The 26,499-nt window shown below is 44.5% G+C and overlaps 1 protein-coding gene across 1 annotated transcript in view; it reads right to left on the bottom strand.

Moving 5' to 3' along the window:
* Positions 1-26,499, bottom strand: part of ctdspla (CTD (carboxy-terminal domain, RNA polymerase II, polypeptide A) small phosphatase-like a) — a 198,043-nt gene that overhangs the window by 61,770 nt on the left and 109,774 nt on the right. Inside the window, 1 exon segment of the mRNA XM_055649232.1 lies at positions 17,380-17,537. Coding sequence (XP_055505207.1) covers positions 17,380-17,537 — 158 coding nt within the window.

The raw sequence follows: 26,499 nt of genomic DNA, 5'->3' as shown, positions 1-26,499 counted from the left end.
GGGCTCTAACATCAAGACCCGGTTACAGGCGACCTCGCACCACCCGGCGTGGCTTTAATGGCCGCGGGGACAATCGCCATCGCCAGCCGGGGGGGCTTTGACTTTGACTCTGACATGGAGGGGGGGGGGGGGGGGGGGGGGGGGGGGGGAGTGCAGTGGAGAGATAAGTTTATTTGGCCTTCCATCACAGCGATGTGATGGATGTTTATGTAAATTATGTTGTGTCTTGGGTCTATGTGTTTGTAATGTATGGCTGCAGAAACGGCATTTCGGCATTTCGTTTGGACCTCAAGGGGTCCAAATGACAATTAAATGTATCTTGTATCTTGTATCTTGTACGACCAAACAGCCTGTATGGTCGTGAGAGGTCTCCAAAGAGTCGTAGCATCTTTCTGGTCGCCCTTTGAAAATTTCAGCGACCTACGACGGCAGTCGCCTGTAAAGGTCGCGCAGGTGGGACAGGCCCTTTATCCCTCCATTCCCACGCGCCTATCTAAAAGCCTCTTAAAAGCCGCCATCTTATCTGTCCCCACCACCAGCCCTGTAGGTCGTCCCAGGCCCCCACCACTCGAAGTAAAAAAACCAAAATTAAAAGTGAGAAAGAATTGAAAACATCCGTGGCCTTGATGGCAACTGATTCAAGTGCGGATCAGTGGGACCGAGGATAGATTTGGGAACAGGTGATGTTGACAAGTGATACGGAAGGGAAACAAACCCGTCAGGCGAACAGAGATTAAGGAACGAATGTAACCTTGGCAGATAACATTCAATTTAATAATGTGTGAAGTATCACATTTTGGGTGCAAGAATGGCAGATAGAAATGCAACTGAAACAAAAAAAAAAGCGGATAATGAGAAAAGATCGGCTTGCTCTTGCAAAAACAAAATCTGGCACTGACATCACAAGAGACATTTGGAAAAACAGGATGCCCATACAAAAAAAAAATAATCAGAGCATTGTACTACCCTCATTTGAAATTTCCCATTCAATTTGGCTGCTCCATTTGGCAAAGAAACCTGTGATTCAAAAGGATGATGCGTTGGGGGTGGCACTGATATAATCAGACGCACTCGCTTACAATACACGGAAATGAGTTTAAGCACCCATCTCAGTGAAGTTTAATATCAAGAAATCAGCTCGATAAAAAAAATGTCCGCACAATTGCTTCTGACTGAGAAATGCAACGTCACTGAAAATCAGCCATGGTGTTTTAATAGACATTGGGGCAGATCAAGGGTGAGTTATAAAAGAGTATCCTGGCCAACAGAACAATGATAGCAGGTAGAGTTGCTGCCTTGCAGTGCCAGAGACCCGGGTTCCATCCTGACTACACATGCTGTCTGTATGGAGTTTGCATGCTCTTCCTGTAACGGCCAGGTGACCCAGTTTCGTCCCACACCCCAAAGACGTGCAGGTTTATGTTAATAGGCTTTGGTAAAATTGAAATTGTCCTTAGCGTGTAGAATAATGCTAATGTACGGGGTGATCGCTGTTGGGTCGAAGGGCCCCGTTTCTGCACTGAATCTCTAAAGTCTAATGGAGCACACCCACATGGTTGCAATACAAATTAGAGGCTACACTTTGCCACTAGTCTAAGGTTGTATTCCAGTAGATCGACCAGTTTAGGAAGGAAAACAAGGACCCATGTAGAGAGTTTGTGCTGCATGTCAAATAGCTCATGAACTATTTGATCTAGGAACTACACCGTCCAATATTGGATGGAGACACAAGGAACTACAAATACTGGGATCTTGAACAAACCACAAAGTGCTGGAGGAAGTCAGCAGGTCAAGCAGCATCTGTGCAGGGAATGGACAGGCAACATTTTAGGTTCTTTAGATCCCTGCCATGTTAATTGCACCACACTTCTTAGCTAGCAGATTGAATCGGATACGGTACTCTCTAGTTCTCTCTAGCTCTCCTCTCGTCCTTCAAAGGTAGATGTTGAACACCACCTAATTCTGTACTAATTCTGTACTCAACAGAAATGCAAGCTTTAGACTTTAGACATACAGCGCGGAAACAGGCCCTTTGGCCCACTGAATCCACGTCGACCAGCGATCGCCCCTATCCTACACACTAGGGACAATTTACAATTTTACCAAAGCCAATTAATCTACAAATCTGCTGTCTGTACAGAATTTGTACGTTCTCCCCGTGACCATGTGGGTTTTCTCCAGGTGCTCCGGTTTCCAATACACATAAAGACTTAGAGTTGAAGCCTTATAGCGCCAGAGACCTGGGTTCGATTTGATACAGCTGCCTTTGTGTCTTTTTATTGTAAACCAGCATCTACACTTCTGTGGGCCTGCATCCCGGAAAATACAGAGTGCTAGAGTAACTCAGTGGGCCAGGCAGCATAGAAACATAGAAATTAGGTGCAGGAGTAGGTCATTTGGCCCTTCGAGCCTGCACTCCCATTCAATATGATCATGGCTGATCATCCAACTCAGTATCCCGTACCTACCTTCTCTCCATACCCCCTGATCCCTTTAGCCCCAAGGGCCACATCTAACTCCCTCTTAAATATAGCCAATGAACAGGCCTCAACTACCCTCTGTGGCAGAGAGTTCCACAGATTCACCACTCTCTGTGTAAAAAATGATTTTCTCATCTCAGTCCTAAAAAGATTTCCCTCTTATCCTTAAACTGTGACCCCTAGTTCTGGACTTCCCCAACATCGGGAATAATCTTCCTGCATCTAGCCTGTCCAACCCCTTAAGAATTTTGTAAGTTTCTATAAGATCCCCCCTCAAGCTTCTGAATTCCAGCGTGTACCAGCCGAGTCTATCCAGTCTTTCTTCATATGAAAGTCCTGACATCCCAGGAATCAGTCTGGTGAACCTTCTCTGTACTCTCTCTATGACAAGAATGTCTTTCCTCAGATTAGGAGACCAAAACTGTACGCAATACTCCAGGTGTGGTCTCACCAAGACCCTGTACAACTGCAGTAGAACCTCCCTGCTCTTATACGCAAATCCTCTTGCTATGAATGCTAACATACCATTTGCTATGTTTATACTGCAAGTCAGTTATGCTCTGAGACATGATGGTCAGGGCTCGGTGCATTTGGTCACACCAGGTCTCTGAGTAGGTGGTACACAATCTCTGGAGAACATGGATAGGTGGCGTTTTGGGTTGAGGCCCAAAGGATCCGACCCAAAACATCACTGAGTATAGAAGCTGGGATGTAATGTTAAAATTGTACAAGACATTGGTGAGACCAAATCTGGAGTATGGTGTACAATTTTGGTCGCCCAATTATAGGAAGGATGTCAACAAAATAGAGAGAGTGCAGAGGAGATTTACTAGAATGTTGCCTGGGTTTCAACAACTAAGTTACAGAGATAGGTTGAATAAGTTAGGTCTTTATTCTCTGGAGCGCAGAAGGTTAAGGGGGGGCTTGATAGAGGTCTTTAAAATGATGAGAGGGATAGACAGAGTTGATGTGGACAAGCTTTTCCCTTTGAGAGTAGGGAAGATTCAAACAAGAGGACATGACTTCAGAATTAAGGGACAGAAGTTTAGGGGTAATATGAGGGGGAACTTCTTTACTCAGAGAGTGGTAGCGGTGTGGAATGAGCTTCCAGTGGAAGTGGTGGAGGCAGGTTCATTGGTATCATTTAAAAATAAATTGGATAGGCATATGAATGAGAAGGGAATGGAGGGTTATGGTATGAGTGCAGGCAGGTGGGACTAAGGGGAAAAAAAATTTGTTCGGCACGGACTTGTAGGGCCGAGATGGCCTGTTTCCGCGCTGTAATTGTTATATGGTTATATGGTTACCCACGTTCTCCAAAGATGCTGACTGACCCGCTGAGTTCATCCGGCACTGTTTTTCCTCCCCCCAATCTGTCCTCATAATTAACATATATACGAGTTAATAATGGACATAATGCAGGTAAAATGGGACTAGTGTTGATGAGTGCAATAGTTTTTGTGGATGTGGTGGGTCGAAGAGTCAGTGTCCGTACTGTACTTCTGTCTGACTCCCCTTTTACACAGGCAGCAGGTTGGAAGTTCATACTGCAAAGTCAGTTATGCTCTGAGACATGATGGTCAGGGCTCGGTGCATTTGGTCACACCAGGGCTCTGAGTACGTGGTACACAATCTCTGGTGATAAGTTCATGGTTCATAAATTATAGGAGCAGAAGTAGACCATTCGGCCCATCGAGTCTACTCCACCATTCAATCACGTTCGATCTATCTTTCCATCTCAACCCCATGCGAGGCATAGGAGAGACCTGATAGAAATATATAAATCGATTATAGTCATTTTCTCAGGGTGGAAATGGCAAAGACTAGATGGCATAGCTGAATGGAGAGTGGAGCCAAGTTTAAAGGAGATATGTGGGAGAAATTATTTTTACACAAGAGGGGGAGGGGGGGAAGTGCATACGACACGCTGACAGAGGTGGTGGTAGAAGTAGATATGATAGTGGTGTTTAAGAGTCTTTTAGACAGACAAATGGATATGCAGGGAATGGATTGGCATGGCTCACATGCAGGCAGTTGGGATTAATTTAATGGCATCATGTTCGGCACAGATAATGTGAGCTGAAGGGCGCTGTGCTTTTCTATGTCCTATGTTAAAACACAATTATAAAGTACTGTCTGCTGCGGAGTGCCACAGACTGAAATGGTGCTGGAGAAAACAGCAGTAGGAAGAGTGTAGGGATAGGAGGCTTGCAGGAGGAGGCAGGCTGGCTTTACAACTTGGAGCTGCTGGAATGGGATCTGTTTTTTTCGCCAGCATTGTGGTGTGATGTCTGTGCAATTATTTCAGGAATAAATTCCAATGGGTTGCACGTGCCATTTTAAACCGAGGCAGACATTTGTGATTTCACAGATGTGACAAAACAATTTGGGTCGCAGCACTCAAAACACAGACTTCAGAGGGGTGATTCGTTACAAATGTCTCTAGTTCTCAGTTTGGACTTTTGGTGTAATAAGATTTTGGATCTGGCTGCTTTTAAGAGCTTGCACATACAACACTTATTGTGTTCAGATCTGGGGCTCAACTCAGCAAGGGCACTGCAGGGTATTGAGTATAGAAGTTGCAAGGTCATGTTGCAGTTATACAAGACATTGGTAAGGCCGCATTTAGAGTATTATGTTCACTTCTGGGCAGCGTGTTACAGGAAATATGTTGTCAAGTTGGAAAGGGTTCAGAGAAGATTTAAAAGGATGTTACCAGGGTCTGAGCTACAAGGAGAGGTGGAGCAGGCTGGGACGCTAGTCCTTGGAACGCAGGAGGATGAGGGGTGATCTTATAGAGGTGTATAAAATCATGAGAGGAATAGATCGGAGTCTCTTCCCCATAGTGGGGGAAATCGAGAACCAGAGGACATAGGTTTACGGTGAAGGAAGAAAGATTTAATAGGGATCGGAGGGGTATCTTTTTTTCACACTAAGGGGGTGGATGTATGGAACAAGCTGCTGGCGAAGGTACCAGAGGCAGGGACTATTGCAAGGTTTAAGAAACAATTGCACAGATACATGGTTAGGACAAGTTTGGAGGGATGTGGTGTAAACACAGGCAGGTGAGACTAGTGTAGATGGGACATGTTGGTGGGTGTGGGCAAGTTGGGGCAAAGAGCCTCTCTCCACACTATATCACCTTATATAAACCCTTCTATATATTGGTTCACCACAAGAACTATTTACTCGATAGTTATAGCTCTCTGTGACCAGGATGGCCAGTGTCAGTAGTTGTCCCACAAGCTTTTACTCATCTCATTCCCTCCTTGAAAGAGATAGGTATAGAAGCAGTTTCTCAGCCTTTACCAATGATATTAGAATGGAGAACAGTACAGCACAGAAACAGGCCTTTCGGCCCATACGTCTGTGCCAAACACGATGACAGAATAAACTGATCTCATCAGCCTGTCAGTGATCCGTGTCTTTCCAATACTGGCAAACCGATTGTGAGAAAACCAGCACTTAAATAAAAAAACTTTTAGAGATACAGCGCGGAAACAAGCCCTTGGGCCCACGCCGACCAGCGATCTCCCCGTACACTAGCACTATACCACACACTAGGGACTACTTACTTTTTTTTTTTAAACCATTGCCAATTAACCTACAAACCTGTACATCTTTGGAGTGTGGGAGGAAAACCAGAGCAGCCAGAGAAAACCCACGCGGTCACAGGGAGAACGTGCAAACTCCGCACAAACAGCACTCATAGTCAGGGACGAACCAGAGTCTCTGGCGCTGTAAGGCAGCAACTCTACCGCTGCGCCACTGCGGCGCCTCAAGTTATACGCTTAATTTTTCTTTCTGCTGTTCTCAAAGCTGGAAATGCAAAGATTTATCTGAAGGCTGACTACCAACGTGAGATCAGTAACCCACTGCCAAGAGCTTCATCAGTTTGCAGTGTCAGTGGAGTTCCACCAAGGCAATCTGACATTTTGAAATGACAGGATTTCAATGCATGCCTGAAGTACGGCCCCACCTGTAACTATTAAAAATGACAAAATATGCTGCAAGTCCAAGGTTCAGACCCAAACACAATGCCTTTCCCCCTCTGCCCCACTTACTGCCACTTCCCAACATTGATTTGTGCAGGTGACATTCACTTGGGTAAAATAGGTCATCTCAGTTCTGCCCTTGGCCTCAACCACTACTGACTTCAGCTTTCAAAACGATGATTAAATCCACTATGTTGTTCCCATGACCTGTATTTTGACACCTTGGAACTAGCTATAAAGGGGAGGTTGCACAAACCTCGACAGTTCTCTCTGGACCATCCGAGGCTGAGTGGAAACCTGATAGATGATAAATAAAATGATGACAGGCATAGACAGGGTCATTAGTCACAACCGTTTCCCCATGAGTAGAAATGTCAGAGACGAGAGGGCATAGCTTCCAGTTTGGAGGGGAGAAGTTAAACATGAGTGTGACATTATCCATGTGGTAGACAAAAGTGCCGGAGAAACTCAGCGGGTGCGGCAGCATCTATGGAGCGAAGGAAATAGGCAACGTTTTGGGCGGAAACCCTTCTTCAGACGTGTTGCCCTTTAACAGATCACAGTTTACTATAATCAAATCTGCCTCTGTGCCTCAGTTTGTGATTCTCCTTTGTGTCTCAAAGTTTAATATTAAAGTCAATCACACTATGGTGATTACTAGATGTGCCTAACTGTTGCAGTGTTATGTAATTCCATTTTGTTACTCATCATTCAATTCACTCTGGCTCCTTTCTCATCAGTTCTAAAGCACATTCATTTAAGAAGATGGCTGGGAAAACAATTGTTGCTTTGGCATTGGTTTATTTCAAAGTCAGAATCCCTCAATGCAGCGATGTGATTTTAGCAACATCTCTTTGATAACATAAACCCATGAATTAGGAGTGGGAGTAGATTATTTGGCCCGTGAAGCCTGCTCCGCCAGTCATCATGATCTTGGCTAATCTTCTTCTGGGGAACGATGTACGTGTGTGTACTCCTCGCTCCCTCTGCTCCACACTGTGAAATCCCTGCCTGGGCCCACTTGCCAAATGCAACGCCTCACACTTATTTGAATGGTGCACCATTTGTCATTCCTAGACCCACTTGTCCCGCTGATTCCTTCAGCCAAATTCACACTTCCTCACACACTCGGCTTGCCTCAATCTCCTTGAACTCTCTTTACATCGCCATGCCAGTTCCACCTCAGTTTCACCGAGTTTTATATTCTCAGCAAACTCGTTAAAATCACCATTAGTCCCTTTCCCCAAATTGCTGATATAGATTGTGAATAGCTCAGGCCAAAGAACCAATTCCTACAGCAGCCCACAAGTCTGTCAACACACAGAAAATCAATCCCATTCATTACTCTCGGTCTGCTAAATTATTCTCAACCCCAGATGCTCAGTACTCGTATTGCAGCTCCTCCAAAGCTCTACTATGAGAAGAATTTACTCAAAGAAAGGTACTTCTTATTTATGCTTATGGGCTTTTTTAAGTGTCAGTTTAGTGTAGAGACACAGAATGAAAACAGACCCTTCACACAAGTCTTTGCTGGCCATCCATGCACAGCAGTTCAATGTTATCCCATTTTTGCATCCACTCCCTACACACTAGGGGCAATTTTACCAGAGGCCAATTAACCTACAAACCCGCAGGTCTTTGGGATGTGGGAGGAAACCGGAGGAGCCGGAGGAAACCCACTTGGGGAGAACGTGCAAACTCCACACCCGAGGTCAGGATCGAACCCCGGTCTCCGGTGCAGCAGCTCTACCAGCTGTGAACAGTGCCACCCTTATCAATGGCTATAATTGGTCAACAAAGTGTGGCTGGTGAAGCAATATTGACCAGAGGGGTTCAAAGTGATTTTTGTTCTGAATTAGGCACAGAGGAACATTCCAATAGGAACCGCTACCTCCAGATGAAATAAGTTGGGGCAGAATTTCAAAAAGTAGCCCAATTCTTGCATCACTTTCCAGTATATAGGCGTCTATGGGCCTCCGATTAGGGATGGGCTAAAGCCAAGCTGCGATACAGCCAGTTTGCCTGCCAACATTTACAATGCAAGCTGATGCAAGAGCAACCACTTGAAGAGTTGGCAGAGTGCACTGAACATGCCCCAGGGTAATGTCATGTCTTCAGAGCTGAAGAATGCAAAAGGAAGTTGGGAAGAGCATAAAAAAGACAAATGGTTTTTAATTAGCAAAAGAAAAATACAAGGCAGATCCATTTTGTTGTCCATTGCTCACAGATCAAGTCGCCCCAAGCAGACTCAAGCACGTAATCAAAGTGGAAAAGCACTCATCAATCAAGCTCGGCCGGCAATCACAGGACTGGGTGTGAAGTGAACACAATGCAAACATTAGACATCAAATGTTAGCGGCTTTCATCAAAGTCAGGATCTGTCTAGCACTGGCGTGGCAATCTCTACTGGAAGAGTTGCCAACCCCCGTGCTATCACCTACAAGGCAGGCATTTCCAGGGTTGGAAGGGCCATCTTGCACGGCTATGAAAATCAAGGTCAAACATGTCAACTCAGACCAATTCCAAACTAAAGTGACAAGGCGATTTGGCTTCATGTTTCAATCAGACTGGGGAACAGATTACAGCTTTACACGTCCCACTTCCTATGCCCATCCCCCAAATGAATGCTGATCATCTCTCAGGTCTCAGTTCCATTACATCACCCTCATATCATGCAAGATTACACGCTACATAGAATAGTACAGCACAGGAACAGGTCCATCGGCCCACAATGTCCTTATTGAACATGGTGTCAGGTTAAACTAATCTGCCTGCACACGATCCATATCCCTCCATGCCCCGCATGTCCAATGTGCCTATCCAAAAGCCTCTTAAACACCACGATTCAATCTGTATCCAGCGTACTCCAGGCACCCACCACACTCTGTAAAATACTTCCATCGAACAGCACAGTACAGGAACGGGCCAGTCGGCCCACAATGTTCGTGCCAAACATGACTCTAAGTTTAACTGCTCTCATCCGCCTGCACTGATCCATATCCCTCTTTTCCCTGTACTTCCACACGCCTACCAAACAGCCTCTTGAACACCACTATCATATTCGCCTCCATCACCACCACCCCCGCCAATGCATTCCAGGTCCCCGCCACTTGTCCATTAAACTTTCCCCCTCTCACCTGATTGCCATGCCCTCTAGCGTGTGATATTCCCACCCTGGGAGAAAGGTTCTGACTGTCTACCCTATCTAGGCCTCTCATCATTTTATGTACATCTATCAAGTCTCCCCTCAACTTCTGACCTTCCAGAGAAAACAATCCAAGTTTATCCAACTTTATAGTTAATACCCTCTAATGCAGGCAGCAATCTGGTAAACCTCATCTGCACCCTTCCCAAGCCTCCACATCTTCCCAGTAACGGGGTGACCAAAACTGCACACAAAACTCTTGGCCTAGCCAAAGTCCTATAGTGCTGCATCTTGACTTCCTCACTCTTATATTCAATGACCCCGGCATCCAAATGTCTTCTTTAACCACCCTATCTACTCGTGCTGCCACAAACTTGGACTCCAAGTTCTGCACATCAATGCTGTTAAGGGTCTTGCTATTAACTGCCTACTTTCTCCTAACATTCCACCCAAAGTGCAACATCTCACACTTGCTTGCGTTTAACTCCATCTACCATTTCTCTACCCATTTCTGCAGCTGATCTACACCTGCACGATATCTTCTGAAAGTTGCAATGCCTCCAACTAGATAGGGCAAACAGCCAGAAGCTTTTTCCCCAGGGTGAAAAATCTAATACTAGAGGGCAGAGCATCCTTTCCCCACATCTGTCCTTTAAACTGTGCCTCTCTTACCTTACAGCTCTAGTATTTGACATTTCCACTCTGGGCATAAGGTTGTGGCAGTCTACACTATCTATGCCTCCCATAACTTTATATACTTCTATCAGGTTTCCACTCAACCTTCAATATTCGAGAAAACGATCCAAGTTTACAACACGAACAGTACAGCACAAGAAGAATGTCTGTGCCGAACATGATGCCATCTTTAGACACCAGTCTGAAGAAGGGTCTCGAACCGAATTGTCGCCTATTCCTTCTCTCAGTAGATGCTGTCTCACTCGCTGATTTTCTCCAGCATTTCTTTTCTACCTATGATGCTAAGACTAACTTGTATCTACCTGCACGTGATCCATATCCCTCCACGTACCTATCCAAAAAGCTCTTAAATGCCACTATTGGATCCGACTCAACCACCTCCCTGGCAGTGCGTTCCAGGCACTCACCACCCTCTTGTGAAAAGAACTTGACCCTCAAAATCTACTTTAAACATTGCCCCATTCATCTCCTTTAAATTTTGCCCCTCTCACCTTAAAGCTAGGCCCTCTAATATTTGATTTTTCCACTTGGGGAAAGACTGGAGTTACAACAGGCAATGCCACAAAGCTCTCTCTCTCAAATCATTTATTAATAAAGCACAGGAACTAATGCATCGGTAAAAGGTTAATTGTGTTTCATTTCCCCAATGCTTTTGAGATCCTAAGAGTCCTTCTCTAAAAACCTTAATCCGTGTTATTGGTTTAATCAAGAAATCTTTGCACAAAATTAATAAAAGACCAAGCCAATGTTATTTTTGTTCTATCCCTTATTTTTATCCACTGTCAAATCTATTGGTACATGGCATCCTATCTTTTTGAAAGAGCAAAGATCTCAGTGTGATTGGTGGTGCGTTTGGTTCAGCTGCAAGATTTATTCACTGTTCCTTCACAAGAGAACCTGAGGTGGAAACAAATTAAAGGGCAATGCATCTTTTTCATTTCTGCTGAAGTTAGAATTGCGTTGCTAATCATATTCATTTCAGTTCAACTTTGGAACATCAGTAAACAGCCAAGTGAACAAGGTACACAAAAATGCTGGACAAACTCAGCGGGTGCAGCAGCATCTATGGAGCGAAGGAGATAGGCAACGTTTCAGGCCGAAACCAAAAGGTTTCGGCCCGAAACGTTGCCTATCTCCTTCGCTCCATAGATGCTGCTGCACCCGCTGAGTTTCTCCAGCATTTTTGTGTACCTTCGATTTTCCAGCATCTGCAGTTCCTTCTTAAAAACCAAGTGAACAAGATTGAAATCTATACTTTTAATTATTTGTCATTTGAATAGATACAGGGAATGTTAACAGTTTAACACTAACTGGGATAATAAAATAAATGTGCACAAAGTCGCCTTTTTCAAGCAGTGCCTTGTGAACAAAGTATTCTGGCATCTAATTAAGGATATTGAAGGACAGCCTGGAAAGGGGAATGAGATTTGGTAGCAACTATAGCTACAGTAAACTGACTTGTGTGGATAAAATCACAGGACAATGTGATAACACTTGTATTCAGAAACCAACTGTATTAAGAGCAACAGGAAAAGGCCATTTTGCTCGTGAACTTGTCTGACATTCAATGACTGATCTGGCTGCAAAATTAGTTTAGTTTAGCTTAGAGATACAGCACAGAAACAGGCCCTTCGGCCCACTGAGTCCGCGCCAACCCAGCGATTCCCCCACACTGACACTATCCTACACACACTAGGGACAATTTTCAATTTTACCAAACCGATTAGCCTACAAACCTATACATCTTTGGGGTGTGGGAGGAAACTGGAGCGCCCAGGCAGTCACAGGGGGAACGTACAAATTCCGTACAGACAGCACCCCGGTGAGGTAGCAAATCTACCGCTGTGCCACCGTGCCGCCCATAATCCCACGTAAATTAACCAAAAATTGTTAGTCTCAAAATGATCAAAAAACCCCACATCAATTGTTGTTTATGGAAGAGTTACAAAACATATACCACTCTTTATATACAAGGCCTTTCCAACTTCAATGGCTCTTATTTTTAGACTGTACCCTCAGCCATATCACTAATAAATCTGTGAGGCCCTTCCAATCTAAAACAGAACAGCGTGGCCAACAGGCCCTTTGGCCCATCGTTTTTGTGCCGAACATGATGTTAATCTCCACCACCATTGGCAGCGGGTTAGAGGCACCTGCCATTCTCTGTGTAGATAAACTTGCTCCGTACATCTACTTTAAACTCTGCCTCTCTCATCTTAAAGCTGTGCTCACTCAACATTTCTACCCTGGGACAAAGGTTCTGACTGTGTCCCTCCTGACTGTAGTCAAACTAAACTCTGCATCGCATCATTTTATACACTTATCAGGTCTCCCCTCAGCCTCCGATGCTTCAGAACAATCAAGGTTTATCCAACATCTCCTTGTAGATAATACCTTTCAATCCAGCTATTCTGTGGTGGGTGCCCAGATCGGCCCAAGGTCTCAAGGTCTGATCCACCATCTACACAATTTCCAGCCCCTTGCACCCTAATCCTCCACCGTTGGAAAAGAAAACGTTTCTGCCCAGATATCTTTGGACCTCCACTGCTTGCAGCTTTAGACTGGTTAGCACGTGACAAAAGCTTTTCATTGTACCTTGATAGAAAGTCAAACTTTTCACCATTTAGATAATGCTCTTTGCTATCCTTTATCCACCTTGAAGGAGACAACTCCACGTTGAAATAGACTTGTCGAGGCTTTGGTCATTCAAGTCATCTATCGATTCCTCTTTGTAATTTCACGTTTCAGTCTACTTAGCATTCTCAGCTACATGTCCTTTGCCTTCTTCAAATTTGGTCACATTCCCCTTCCATCCAGACACGAGTCGTGGCACAGAAACAGGCCCTTCGGCCCACATCATTCAGATTAAAATACGGCCAATAGCTGCAGCTCCAACGTTGATTATTGAAAGACACCTCCAGCCACATCCTACTAATTTGATCCTGCTGGTCTGAAGAAGGGTCCCCAACCCCAAAACACCACCAGCCCATTCCCTCCACAGATGCTGCCAGACTCACAGAGTTCCTCCAGCACTTTGTGTTTTCCCTAGACTCCAGCGTCTGCAGTTCCTTGTGTCTGTTGATATGATCACCTGTCATATGTGGACCTTGTGGCTAAGGGGATCAGGGGGTATGGAGAGAAGGCAGGTACGGGATACTGAGTTGGATGATCAGCCATGATCATATTGAATGGCGGTGCAGGCTCGAAGGGCCGAATGGCCTACTCCTGCACCTAATTTCTATGTTTCTATGTCTATTTTCAGCCCTCGATGGCTCATCTGATTCTCTTGCAAGATTGAAACTCGTGTAATTTTCAATCTCAAAGGGAGAAACATAGAAAATAGAAAATAGGTGCAGGAGGCCATTTGGCTCCATCGAGCCAGCACCGCCTGCCTGCCAGCCAGAACCCTAATAAAATTAATTATCAATAATATCTATGGATATTCACCAATCTATGGATATTCACCAATCTACTACTTTAAAAAAGTCTGCTTTGAAGACATGCCAGAACTGACAGCCTGGATTTTTTTTTAAACTTGAGCTAAATTGGTTGTAGTTACGAAACACACGTGACTAGAATCAGTTTGTGCAATGGTGTACTGATGGAATAACATAAACAACTCTTGCGATGTTTCAGTTCTTATTTCAGCCTGCAACTCATGCTCTACAGTTTACCCTCATTTTCCTAAATTGGTGGTTACGGAACTGATGAGCCTTTACACAGCTAGATCAAGAAGGAAGTTCCTCTTCTGTGATAAATCAGCCAAGCCACACAAACCAGTTCAAAAGGGGTCTGTCTTTCTTTGTCACAAATATGTTACATCTTCAAACGATATTGTTGTACCAGTCAAATCGCCTTCCACCTTCTCTGTGACCATTAGCCTGTGCCACACCAGCTACCTCCCATTTGCTTTTGGGCCAAAGGGAGTGTTCCTGTGCTGCACTGTTCTATTGGGAGACCCATCACTCAATGCTGGATTACAAAAGGTTCACTAATTGACAATTGTGCAGCTTCTTTATGAAATACAAACACAGCGACCATTCAAGTTGCGTCTAAACGACATGAGTAACGTGCCCTTATCCCTAAATTGTTGCCGTGGCTTCTTCAGTCATTTCCTCCTGGACTCCAATCCTACTGGCCAACTGGGAACGAAGAGCTCTGTATTTATTCCCTCAAGTGGTCCTGCAAAGGTCACTTATCTACATACCGTTGACTTGTCGAGTCCATCAACCAACCATCCAAATTGTCGTCTTACAAATTTGCACCATAAAAATAACTAGAGTAATGGATCCATGCCAACCTGTATTGAGCTCAACCAGGTGGTAATACTTCACACGAGCCTGCAAAGTGGGGGGGGGGGGGGGGGGGGGGGGAGGGTTGTGGCAAGAATGGCTCATGGATAGAGGATAAAGGATTCCATTCTCAAGGTTTCACACCTATGGGCTTTCCTCTCTCTTTGCCTGGGTCTACTGCAGGCTGATTGGCAGATTGATTGCTGTGACCACCATTGTGCTTGGCTGCGTGGCAACACACACCCACACACACACCCGCGCACACACACACACACACGCGCACACACAGACACACACACACGCGCGCGCACACACACACACACACACACCCGCGCACACACACACACACACACACACACACACACACACACACCCGCGCACACACACACACACACACACACCCACACACACACACACACACACACACACACACACACACACCCGCGCACACACACACACACACACACACACACACCCCCGCACACACGCACCCGCACACACACACACCCGCACACGTGCACACACACACACACACAGAGCAATTTACTGCAAATGATGGAATTCTGAAATGTTGTTGATACCAGTAGATATCAGCAGGTCAAGCAACAACTGTAAAGCAGGAAGAGTTTCAGTGAATCAAGCAATATCTGTGGAGAGAAAATAACTTTTTCTTCTTGCGTATGGCGTGCACAGCCTACAGTTGTAGGACAGCTTGTTCTATTTGATCTTATTTGATTGTGCACGCCGAGTTGATTGCATTCGTCGAAACAGGGCAGATCACATGAAGGTTGCAATCTTTCACCCCCAAGAGAAAAGAGCTAACATTTCAGATCAACTACCTTTCAGCTGAACTGATGAAAGAGCATCAACTGAAGTGTTAACTCACTTTCTCTCTCCACAGATATTGCCAAACCTGCTGAGTATTTCACCACACTCTGCTTTATTTGAGGTCCAGGCTGACGAGTCCAATTTGGAAATACTGTGGGAGGCCTACGAGTCTTCTTTCAGTGAAAATAAGACGATGACATTGTATCGAGTAAAATATTAAACCGAGAGGAAGAAAGGAATGAAAGCACTTGACATTGATGTTAATGTTGAATTTGTTTCAGGATTATACTTCAGTAAAGGATGGGTGTAAAGTACCACACTTCTCAATATGTTTTGAAGGTGGTTGTTATAAAAATGCACCCATGGGGAAACACCACAACTTGGATGGAAGGTTGGGTTCCAGATATTCTACCTCAGAGGTCAATGCTGGACCATCTTTTCTTCTGGCAAAGCAGAACGCAAACTTAAAACATGCCAAGGACACGGAAATTGGGGGAGGGGGGTTGCAAGCAGAGGGAATTACTACAAAAGACAACAAACATAAATGCAGACAAAGCTGCAGAAACAGTGAAGCAATGAAGCAACTTGAAGAGATGAAATACACTGGATGGAACTGGAGCAGCTCCATTATTGTTGATGGATGTAGACTGAAACCTGGATAGCTAGACATTCAAAAATACATCACGCCAGGCTAGAAAAGGAAGTGTTTAAGAAGGAACTGCAGATGCTGGAGAATCGAAGGTTACACAAAAACACCCGAAACGTTGCCTATTTCCTTCGCTCCATAGATGCTGCTGCACCCGCTGAGTTTCTCCAGCTTTTTTGTGTAACCTTAGAAAAGGAAGTCGTTGGATAAAGCTATATACAAAAAAAAAAGACTACCTCCCCATTTCACCCCAACCAACTGTGAATAAGTTTCAATAAGGTGATATTTACAGATTTCAGATTTGGGGTCGAATCATAAAAAATCATTTAAGCCCAGTACAGATTCATTAGTATGCTCAACCTCAGAAACTGTGGTTCGGAGGAGATTTACAGCATTGAGACAACTTACACTGGGAAGGTTTAAGAATTACAAAGCACTTTCCATCAGTAAGTTCTTTCTATCTGTAAGCCTATTAGACCACGGAAACCCATGACGAGGTTCTTCAGCGGTTTTAGAACGCTCACACAAAGTGTTGGCTCCATCGCAATAGGACAAATGGCTTCCAGTAGCTCGGGAAAAAGTCCTCACATTTTCTTGAGCTGATAAATTACTTTTGAAGGATGCATTGGGGTTGGGTGGATAACTAAGCAGCTAATCTACAAGCTCCCAAGAATTGTTAATGACCAGCTTTTGTGATGTTGGCTAAAGGATATATATATCGGGTGGACTATGAGGGGGGAGAACTGGATATTTTTGGTGCCTTCCCTCACAGTGAATTCTGCTGTGGGGGGACGTTTCATGTTGATTTCTATAGTGTACTGTTTCTGTGTCTTTTGTCTTTTTCTCTTTTTTGATTTGTATGGATTTATTGCATTGATCTGTTCAATTAATTTAATCAATCTCTGTAAAGCACTTTGGTTCAAATACTGGTTTTGTTGAAAAGTGCTATATAAATAAATATTATTATTATTATTATTATATATATATATATATATATATATATATATGTGAATCAGATCTGCAATGTTTAGTTTACAAATATTAGGACATATTTAAAATCACGAGGCGAAGAGCTGGCAATGCTTGGCTTTGGCAAGGAGGAACTTTAAATTGGGATCATTTCCTCAGCTTTTTAATGCTGCATTTCTGATCTGAAATCATTTTATTCCACAAATAGTTCTCCCGTTGTGAAAATTAAGATTGCTCTGAGAAACAAAAGAAAGAATAACTTGTCATTCAAGCCGCAATTTACATAAGATTCCAGCGGCAACACTGCGTTAATAGGAGCAAGACGCACCTTAGCGACCGACCCATTCTCCTCCACCGCTGGGGACTGAACATTGCTGTTGCTGTTGATGTTTGCCGATTCCACATTGTAGTCGCGAAAGCAGCAGAAGAACGAGCTGAAAAAGCTCCGACTCCTCTGCTTCTTCAAGCTGAGGCCGCTCTGAGAAACTGAAATGGAGAGAACAAAATTCAGCTGAAGAAAAACAATGGCATTCATTCTAGTACAATTCTAGAGGCTGCTTATCCTTGCTAGCGGTACCCTATTAAACACAACTCCTTTCCTTTGCACCAAAGCAGATTGGAGGGGAGGAGAAGAGTTGGTCTCCTTGTTAACAAAGCTTTCAAAATCATGTTGTGTAGGTAAAACTGCTCAGACCTGTTGGGTGAAAACGTTCAACCTGAGGAAGGATGAGATTAAGCTGGAGTACAGAAAAGATTCACCAGATTCACCAGCCAATAACAGGGGACAAGTTATAAGGAGACACTGGATGGAAGGGACTGAAGGGAGACCTTATAGAGATTTAGAAAAATCATGGGGGCATAGATAAGGCAGATTGTCTCCTTTTCCCAGCAAGGGAGATTTGGGGGGGGGGGGTCTAAAACTAGTGGGCATAGGGGAAAGAGGGAGCTGAGGGACAAGTCGTTCACACAGAAGGTGATAGAGGGGAAAAAAATTTGTTCGGCATGGACTTGTAGGGCCGAGATGGCCTGTTTCCGTGCTGTAATTGTTATATGGTTATATGGTTAGAGAACGAGCTGCCAGAGGAAGCAGTAGAGGTGGGTGCAATCACACTGCTTTAAAGACAATTGGACAGGTTCATGGGCAGGAAGGTTGAGAGGAATATGGGCAGAATACAGGCAATAAGGACTAGTTCAAGAACGCACCTTGGTGGGCATGGATATGATGGGCCAACGAGCCTGTTTCCATGCTGCGTAACTCTCGTCTCAGAAATACATGCAAGGTCATGAGCTAGAAGTAAATCATTGTGGATGCATTGGGGTCCAAGGGTTGATGGGAGTGAGAAACTAAAACAAGCGAGTGCATGATCTGTGCATTCAATACGTATAAGGGATTGATTGTTACGGGCAACTTAGATTGGTCCAAGTGAAGAAATCGTGCAACAAGTAAACAACAAACATAAGGCCATTCCGTCATCAGTTCTTTTCTCTTTTGCACAGCTACCCAATTAATCCCATTCCCTGCTCCTGCACATTCCCCCAAAATGCATTCATTTCCTTCTGAAATGTACTGAGCCTGCCATGACCACTTGCAGTCAACACATTCTAGATCATAATAACCTGTTCAGGGCTTCCTGTTCTGCCAAGTCTATATTCCCTGGTTTATAATCCTTTTTTCCACTGGAAACAAGGACTGCATATTTACTCATTCAAAATCCTTCATAGTTTTGAATACATATTAATGTTGTCTCTCTTGTGCCTCCATTTTAACTTTCTCTTTAACCATGTCCAGCCTGTAAGGAACAACCATAATGGCCCCAGTGCTTCTAGATGACAGAAGACCTGTATTCTTGAAGTGGTTACTGGAGAGAATCCATTTTATCCCAAAACTGACCTCGTCCAAATGCACATTAAAGTCACAAGTGTTTCATCACAGTGAGCTGCCAAAGAATGTTGCAGGAAAGAACTGCAGGTGCTGGATTAAATTGAAGGTAGACACAAAATCAGATTCAGATTCAGATTCAATTGTCATTGTCAGTGTACAGTACAGAGACAACGAAATGCATTTAGCATCTCCCTGGAAGAGCGACATAGCAAATGATTTGAATAAATATTAATAAGTGTCCGGGGGGGGGGGGGGGGGTGATTGGCAGTCACCGAGGTACGTTGTTGAGTAGAGTGACAGCCGCCGGGAAGAAGCTGTTCCTCGACCTGCTGGTTCGGCAACGGAGAGACCTGTAGCGCCTCCCGGATGGTAGGAGGGTAAACAGTCCATGGTTGGGGTGAGAGCAGTCCTTGGCGATGCTGAGCGCCCTCCGCAGACAGCGCTTGCTTTGGACAGACTCAATGGAGGGGAGTGAGGAACCGGTGATGCGTTGGGCAATGCTGGAGTAACTCAGAGGGACAGGCAGCATCTCTGGAGAAAAGGAATGGGTGATGTTTCTTCAGACTGTTGAATGTTTTACATCCTCAATGCCACTAACCAAAACCATACATTTCCCTTGACCATCATGGCACAATCCAGACTGTTGACCGGCTAAACTCAAAGCATACTCAAATCTGCGGCAAGGCTGCGCATTGGTGGAGTTGTTGCCTTTCAGCGCCAGTGACCCGGGTTCGATTCTGACTACGGGTGCCGTCAGTACAGAGCTTGTACGTTCTTCCCGTGGCCTGCATGGGTTTTCTCCAGGTGCTCTGGTTTCCTACCACACTCCAAAGATGTACAGGTTTGTAGGCTAATTGGCTTGGTGAAATTGGAAATTGTCACTAGTGTGTGTAGGATAGTGTTAGTGTAAGGGGATCCCTGGTGCCTGTTTCCACTCTATCTCACAAATTTGGTGCTTATTCTCCACAAAACCTCCTTGCGCCATCTCACCTGAGCAGCATATCCCCCTGGTAGACAAAAATGCTGCAGAAACTCAGCGGGTGAGGCAGAGCTATGGAGCGAAGCAAATAGGTGACGTTTCGGGTCGAGACTCTTCTTCAGACATATCCCCCTATTCCATTCTAACTGGTGATAATACCCAGTTCCTTTGAAAGTCATGTCATGCAACTGTTGGACTGGAATCATCAGTCCATGGATAAAGAAATTGCTTCTGAATTTCAAGTGGTATATCTTGGTGACCATCTTGTACTCCCTGTACACACATGACTGTGTGGCTAGGTTTAGCTCCAACTCAATAATTAAGTTTGCTGATGACACTGTGGTGGTGGGCCTGATCTCAGACAACGACGAGAAGGCCTACCGGGAGGAGGTGGCTGATCTAGCACTCTGGTGCCAGGATAACAGCCTCCTCTTGAACATCAAAAAAACAAAGGAGCTGATCATGGACTTTAGGAGGGCACATCATCCGAGGACGTACACTCCATTGAGGATAAATGGGGATCCTGTGGATAGGGTGAACTGTTTTAAATATCTGGGAGTCCACATCTCCGAGGATATGACATGGGCATCACACGCCTCAGCACTCGTGAGTAAGGCAAGGCAGCGCCTTTACCACCTCAGGCAATTGAGGAAATTCAGAGTGTCTCCGAGGATCCTCCAGTGCTTCTACGCAGCGGCGGTGGAAAGCATCTTGTCCGGGAACATTACCATCTGGTTTGGGAATTGCTCTGCCAAGGACAAGAAGGCTCTGCAGAGAGTAGTGCGTTCGGCCGAACGCACTATGGGAACTTCACTCGCCCCCCTGCAGGAACTATACAACAGGAGGTGCAACTCCAGAGCAAATAAAATCATGGGAGACCCCTTCCACCCCTGCAACGGACTGTTCCAGCTGCTACGGTCAGGCAAACGCCTCCGTTGCCATGCGGTGAGAACGGAGAGGTTGAGAAGGAGTTTCTTCCCAGAGGCAATTTGGACTGTAAATGCCTATCTCACCAGGGACTAATTCTACTGAATGCTTTTCCTTCCATTATTTATTATGTAAAAGAATATGTGTGTTATGATTGTGTTTATAATTTGTTTGGTTGTTTTGTTGTTTCTCTTTTGCACAAAAGTCCGCGAGCATTGCCACTTTCATTTCACTGCACATCTCGTATGTGTATGTGACAAAGAAACTTGACTTGACTTGTACTAATGACTACCTTACTATATAGGATTAGCATCTTTGCACCTACTTTGATAAAGGTTTGTTTATGCACATTATCTCCCAGCTTTCCAGGACGTAGAGAATAGCTCTTTTTCAATCTTTATACGCAAGCGTAGTTACAGAACTGTTTGTGCTTACATATTCACCAGTGCCTCAACGTCCTTTTCACCAGAACAGTCAGATCAAATTTCTGTACAACGTTCAGAGTGCAGATAAAAATAGACACACTCGATACTTCCTCAAATCAATTGCGGTACACCATTCCAACAGAGACTAAATGTAGTTCATAAAATTATCCCTAAGCCATTTGCAAGTGGAGCGTTAACGTCATTAGGATGACCATTATCTCAAAATTCATTACTGTTTGTACCACACAGTCGAAGTACCCTGACAAGAGATTCTGGCAAGATGCAGCTTGCCTCTATCCACTGAAAACTTCATAGTCAGTGCAATAACTCATGGTCCACCAGGCACCAGAGATCTCACGCTCCGGTACATTTCCCAGTCATGAGGTATCCACGGCAGATACCTCCAATATTATGTTTGCCTTCAAAGTGTGATTCGCACTCATTGCTGCGATAAATAGAAGCACATGCCAGCGATGGTTTCCAATGCAGCAGTTTCAGATCCTCAAAAGCAAAACACTTCAGTCGTTGTATATCTGCTGGAGATATTGCTCAGGCTGCTTCTCTTCAAATGTTCATTCCATTTCCTTTGCAAATGTTGACTGACCCTTTCAATTTTTTTTTTAGAAACCAAGAACTGCAGATTCTATTTATACACAAAAGTGCTGGAGTAACTTAACTGGTCAGTTAACATCTTTGGGTGACATTTTGGGTCGAGATCCTTCTTCAGACTGATTGTGGGTGGGGGGGGGGGTAGAAAGCTGGGGGAAAAAAGATGAAAAAGCCCCTTCCCAGCCTTCTTCTTCCCTCCCACTCTCCCTGCAATCAGTCTGGAAAAGGGTCTCGGCACAAACGTCAGCTCTCCATGTTCTCCAGAGATGCTGCCTGACCTGTTGAGTTACTCCAGCACTCTGTGTCCTTATCATTTTGTTTTTGTTTCATTTCAAGATGTAGATCTCTAACTTTGTGCTGTGGGGAAAAGCAACAAGCGCAGCAGGCAAGGTGCACAGAATGAGGGTAAGTTTGTAAATGGATAGATTTAGGTTTGCTTTGCTTGCTTTGGTTGAGGGTACCATTATCACCACAGCAGCCGAGAACAACTGTGGTATTCTTTCATGGCACATCGAGGACTGAATGAAGTAAAATATGTTCAGGTCACCAGTGAAGGCCTGCAGACTGGCTGACTGCCATCCAAGATCAATAAACGGCAAAGAAACACTCAATCAGCAGAAGGGAAGGGGAAATGCTTTCAAAGACTCACTTGATTAAGAGCCGAGAAGTTAAACCAGCAGTCCTATTTATAAATTGGTTGCATATTTCAAAAAGCTCCAGAAGCATTGATCTAACTTCAGAGGCTCCTGCAGTAAAATTCACACATTATAAAATCTTGTTGTTTTCATTTACTTCAGAATGTATTTAACCATTTGCTTGATCTCGAGTGATTCACTTCTAACAATCTGGCACAAATCTTGGAGAGCACATCATGACAAAGCTATATTGAGGACATGTGCTTTCATTTAAAAAAAAAAGTCCATTGCAAAGAGATGTTGCTTAATTCTGGCCTAGAACATGTGAAAATGTGAATGGATTAATTGGCGCAACCCTAGTCTCCTAACGCGTTTACAACCGCCGTGGTTATTGAGGCAATCTACAGCACATATTCGCTGCATACTGAGAACACGCCGAACTACACACAAGATTGGTGCCGCAGAAGTCACGGTCATCATTTCTAGGAGCAGAATTGGCCCATCAAGTCTACTTTGCCATTCAATCATGGCTGATCTATCTTGCCGTCTCAACCCCATTCTCCTGCCTTCTACCCATATCCCCCGACACCCTTGCTAATCAAGAATCTGTCAATCTATACCTTTAAAATATCCATTGGCTTGGCCTCAACAGTCTTTTGTGGCAATGAACTACACAGATTTGCCACCCTCTGACTAAAAAGAATCCCTCCACATCTCCTTTCTAAAGGTAAGTCCTTTAGTTCTGAGGCTGTGGCCTCTGGTCCTACACTCTCCCGCTGGTGGAAACATCAATGTCAATTTGCATCATTAGGTCATTTCTTGTCCAGCCACAACCATTGACCCATCTTGGAAGTTCAACAAGGGAGGTTCGTTGCCCTCTATGACCTTTCTTGTACAAATGGGGTGCTGTAAAGGACTGCCAGAGATGAACAGTACAAACACTGAATTCTCCAACTTTAAGTGTCACCTCCAGACAACCTCCCTCTTCCCTGTGACGCCCCTCACCATGGCAGGCACCCATTTCTCCCACCCTCCTGCACCTTCTTACACTGATCTCCCATCCTAGAGAACCAAATTTCCCTTTTATCGTCCATCAACCCCTCCCACCTGTCATTTCACTTTCACTCCTCGTCTCTCCTTCTCCGACACCCTTTTTCTCCTTTTCACCTCCCGTCTTTGTCACTTACCCCGCCCATCTACCAATCAAACCCCACTCGCCTTATTCCACATATCACTGGCCAAACTTTGCCCCACAACCACCTCGCTTTTCCAGCTTTCTCCCACCTACTACTATAACTCTGAAGGGACACGACCCAAAACATTGTCTGTCCATTCCCCCCCACAGATGTCGCTTGACCCGCTGAGTTCCTCCAGCAACTTGTGCTTTGCTTTTAAATGTAATAATGACGATCTTTGTATCCCAGTTGCTTCTGAATCCAGTTCGCAGCAGTAATCAAAACAGGTCCTACTGGAATGTATGCTTTTCACACTAAAATATGTGTTTGGCTTAATCATATAGGGAATATTTAGGAGACATTTTGCCCCGATATGTCCATGCTCAGGCATGCATTCGATCCAATCCTCCTCCGTCGGTTTACCGTCACATATTATTCCACATCATTTCCATAATGGTTAACCATCTTCCTCAGCTAGGATCCCCATCTCTATTGCTCCTAGTAGCAAATGGCAAGAGTAGGCTTGAAAAGGTGGTGTTGTGGATAATGAAGTCGATTTTCAAAGTCTACAGAGAGATTTAGGCCATTTGGAAGAGTGGGCTGAAAGATGGCAGATGGAGTTTTAATGCTGATAAGTGTGAGGTGCTACATCTTGACAGGACAAATCAAAATAGGACGTACATGGTCAATGGTAGCGAATTGAGGAATGCAGTTGAACAGAGGGATCTAGGAATAACTGTGGATAGTTCCCTGAAGGTGGAATCTCATGTAGATAGGGTGGTAAAGAAAGCTTTTGGTGTGCTGGCCTTTAAAAATCAGAGCATTGAGTATGGAAATTGGGATGTAATGTTAAAATTGTACAAGGCATTGGTGAGGCCAATTCTGGAGTATGGTGTACAATTTTGGTCGCCAGATTATAGGAAAGATGTCAACAAAATAGAGAGAGTACAGAGGAGATTTAGTAGAATGGTGCCTGGGTTTCAGCAACTAAGTTACAGAGAAAGGTTGAACAAGATAGGTCTTTATTCTTTGGAGCACAGAAGGTTAAGGGGGGACTTGATAGAGGTCTTTAAAATGATCAGAGGGATAGACAGAGTTGACGTGGATAAGCTTTTCCCATTGAGAGTAGGGAAGATTCAAACAAGGGGACATGACTTGAGAATTAAGAGACAGAAGTTTAGGGGTAACATGAGGGGGAACTTCTTTACTCAGAAAGTGGTAGCTGTGTGGAATGAGCTTCCAGTGGAAGTGGTGGAGACAGGTTCGATTTTATCATTTAAAAATAAATTGGATAGGTATATGGACGGGAAAGGAATGGAGGGTTATGGTCTGAGTGCAGGTAGATGGGACTAGGGGAGAATAAGTGTTCGGCACGGAGGAGAAGGGCTGAGATGGCCTGTTTACGTGCTGTAATTGTTATATGGTTATAAGGCATGCGTGTAAGATTTACACGCTTATCTTTCTGTTTTCAGTGAATCATGGCTGCTACTTACATCTTTGATTTTACATGAAAGACATCGATTTAGTGGAAGCATAATCTAAAAGGAAAAAACTCACGAAATAGAAAGCTCAACATTTAGTACTGGAGCATGACGACTCTCTGCAAGGTGGTCCCAAAAGAGGATCTACTATCATCCAATCCAATACAATCTCCCAACTCTTAAACTTATGCTCCATTAAGCTGCACTTTGGTATTTATTTGTGTCTCTGCTCTGCCTGTTGTTTCATATTTGGCTTGATTGTTTTCACATATAGTATTATCTGATTGAATTGGATTAGCATGCAAATAAATATAATTCACTGTATCTTAGTACACGTGACAATAATAAACCAATACCAAATGTTTAAAGAACAGAAGGAACCGCAAGCAGTGCTTTGGAAAAAGCTACAACATTTACACACAAAAGATTCTTGATTAGTAAGGGTGTCTGGGGTTATGTGAAGAAGGTAAGAGATATGGGGCAGTGAGGGAATGATATGTCAGCCGTTTGTTGAATGGCAGAATAGTCTTGATGGGCCAAATGGTCTAATTCTGCTCCTATAACTTATGTACTTAACTACAGATGTTGGAATCTTGAGTAAAACATAAAGTGCTGGAATAACTCAGCAGGTACTTTAGGAGAAGATGAACCCTGTCCCCCTGTCTCCATCAATGGTGCAGTTTACCAGGGAGTACAAGTACTTTGGAGTGTACCTGGACAGTAAACTGGACTGGTCCAGGAACGCTGAGGCCCTGAACAAGAATGGACGGAGCCGGCTGTACTTGTTGAGAAGGCTCCGCTCCTTCAACATCTGCAGTAAGATGCTGCAGATGTTCTACCAATCGGTGGTAGCCGGTGCCATCTTCTTCACTTGCCGTGTGCTGGGGCAGCAGGGCGAAGGCTGCAGACGCCAACAGGATCAACAAGCTCATCAGGAAGGCTGGCTCCATCCTGGGGGCGGAGTTGGATTCATGGGAGGTTGGTCTTGGAGGAGAGGATGCTCCTCAAACTGCGGAGCATCTTGGACAATACACCCCACACCCTCCATGACACACTGGTCAACCTGAGGAGCACCTTCTGCAACAGACTGGCTCCACCAAGATGCACAACAGAATGCCACAGGAGATCCTTCTTCCCTGTGGCTATCAAACTGTACAACTCCTCCCCCTTCTGTCGTGGGGTAGACTGAATTCCGCTCCACAGACTCGAGCTCAGAAATCCAAGCTAACAAACTAGTGCATCATGCAGAAGGAAGTTCTCTTTCTTGTTGCCTTTCAGATAAAATGCCACATTTAACTCCTTCAGGGTTACACAAAGGATCCAAAGCACTCCTTA

The sequence above is a fragment of the Leucoraja erinacea genome, chromosome 2 (genome assembly GCF_028641065.1).
Source record: "Leucoraja erinacea ecotype New England chromosome 2, Leri_hhj_1, whole genome shotgun sequence".
Classification (NCBI taxonomy): Eukaryota; Metazoa; Chordata; class Chondrichthyes; order Rajiformes; family Rajidae; genus Leucoraja; species Leucoraja erinaceus.
This window is presented reverse-complemented; position numbering and strand designations above follow the sequence as displayed.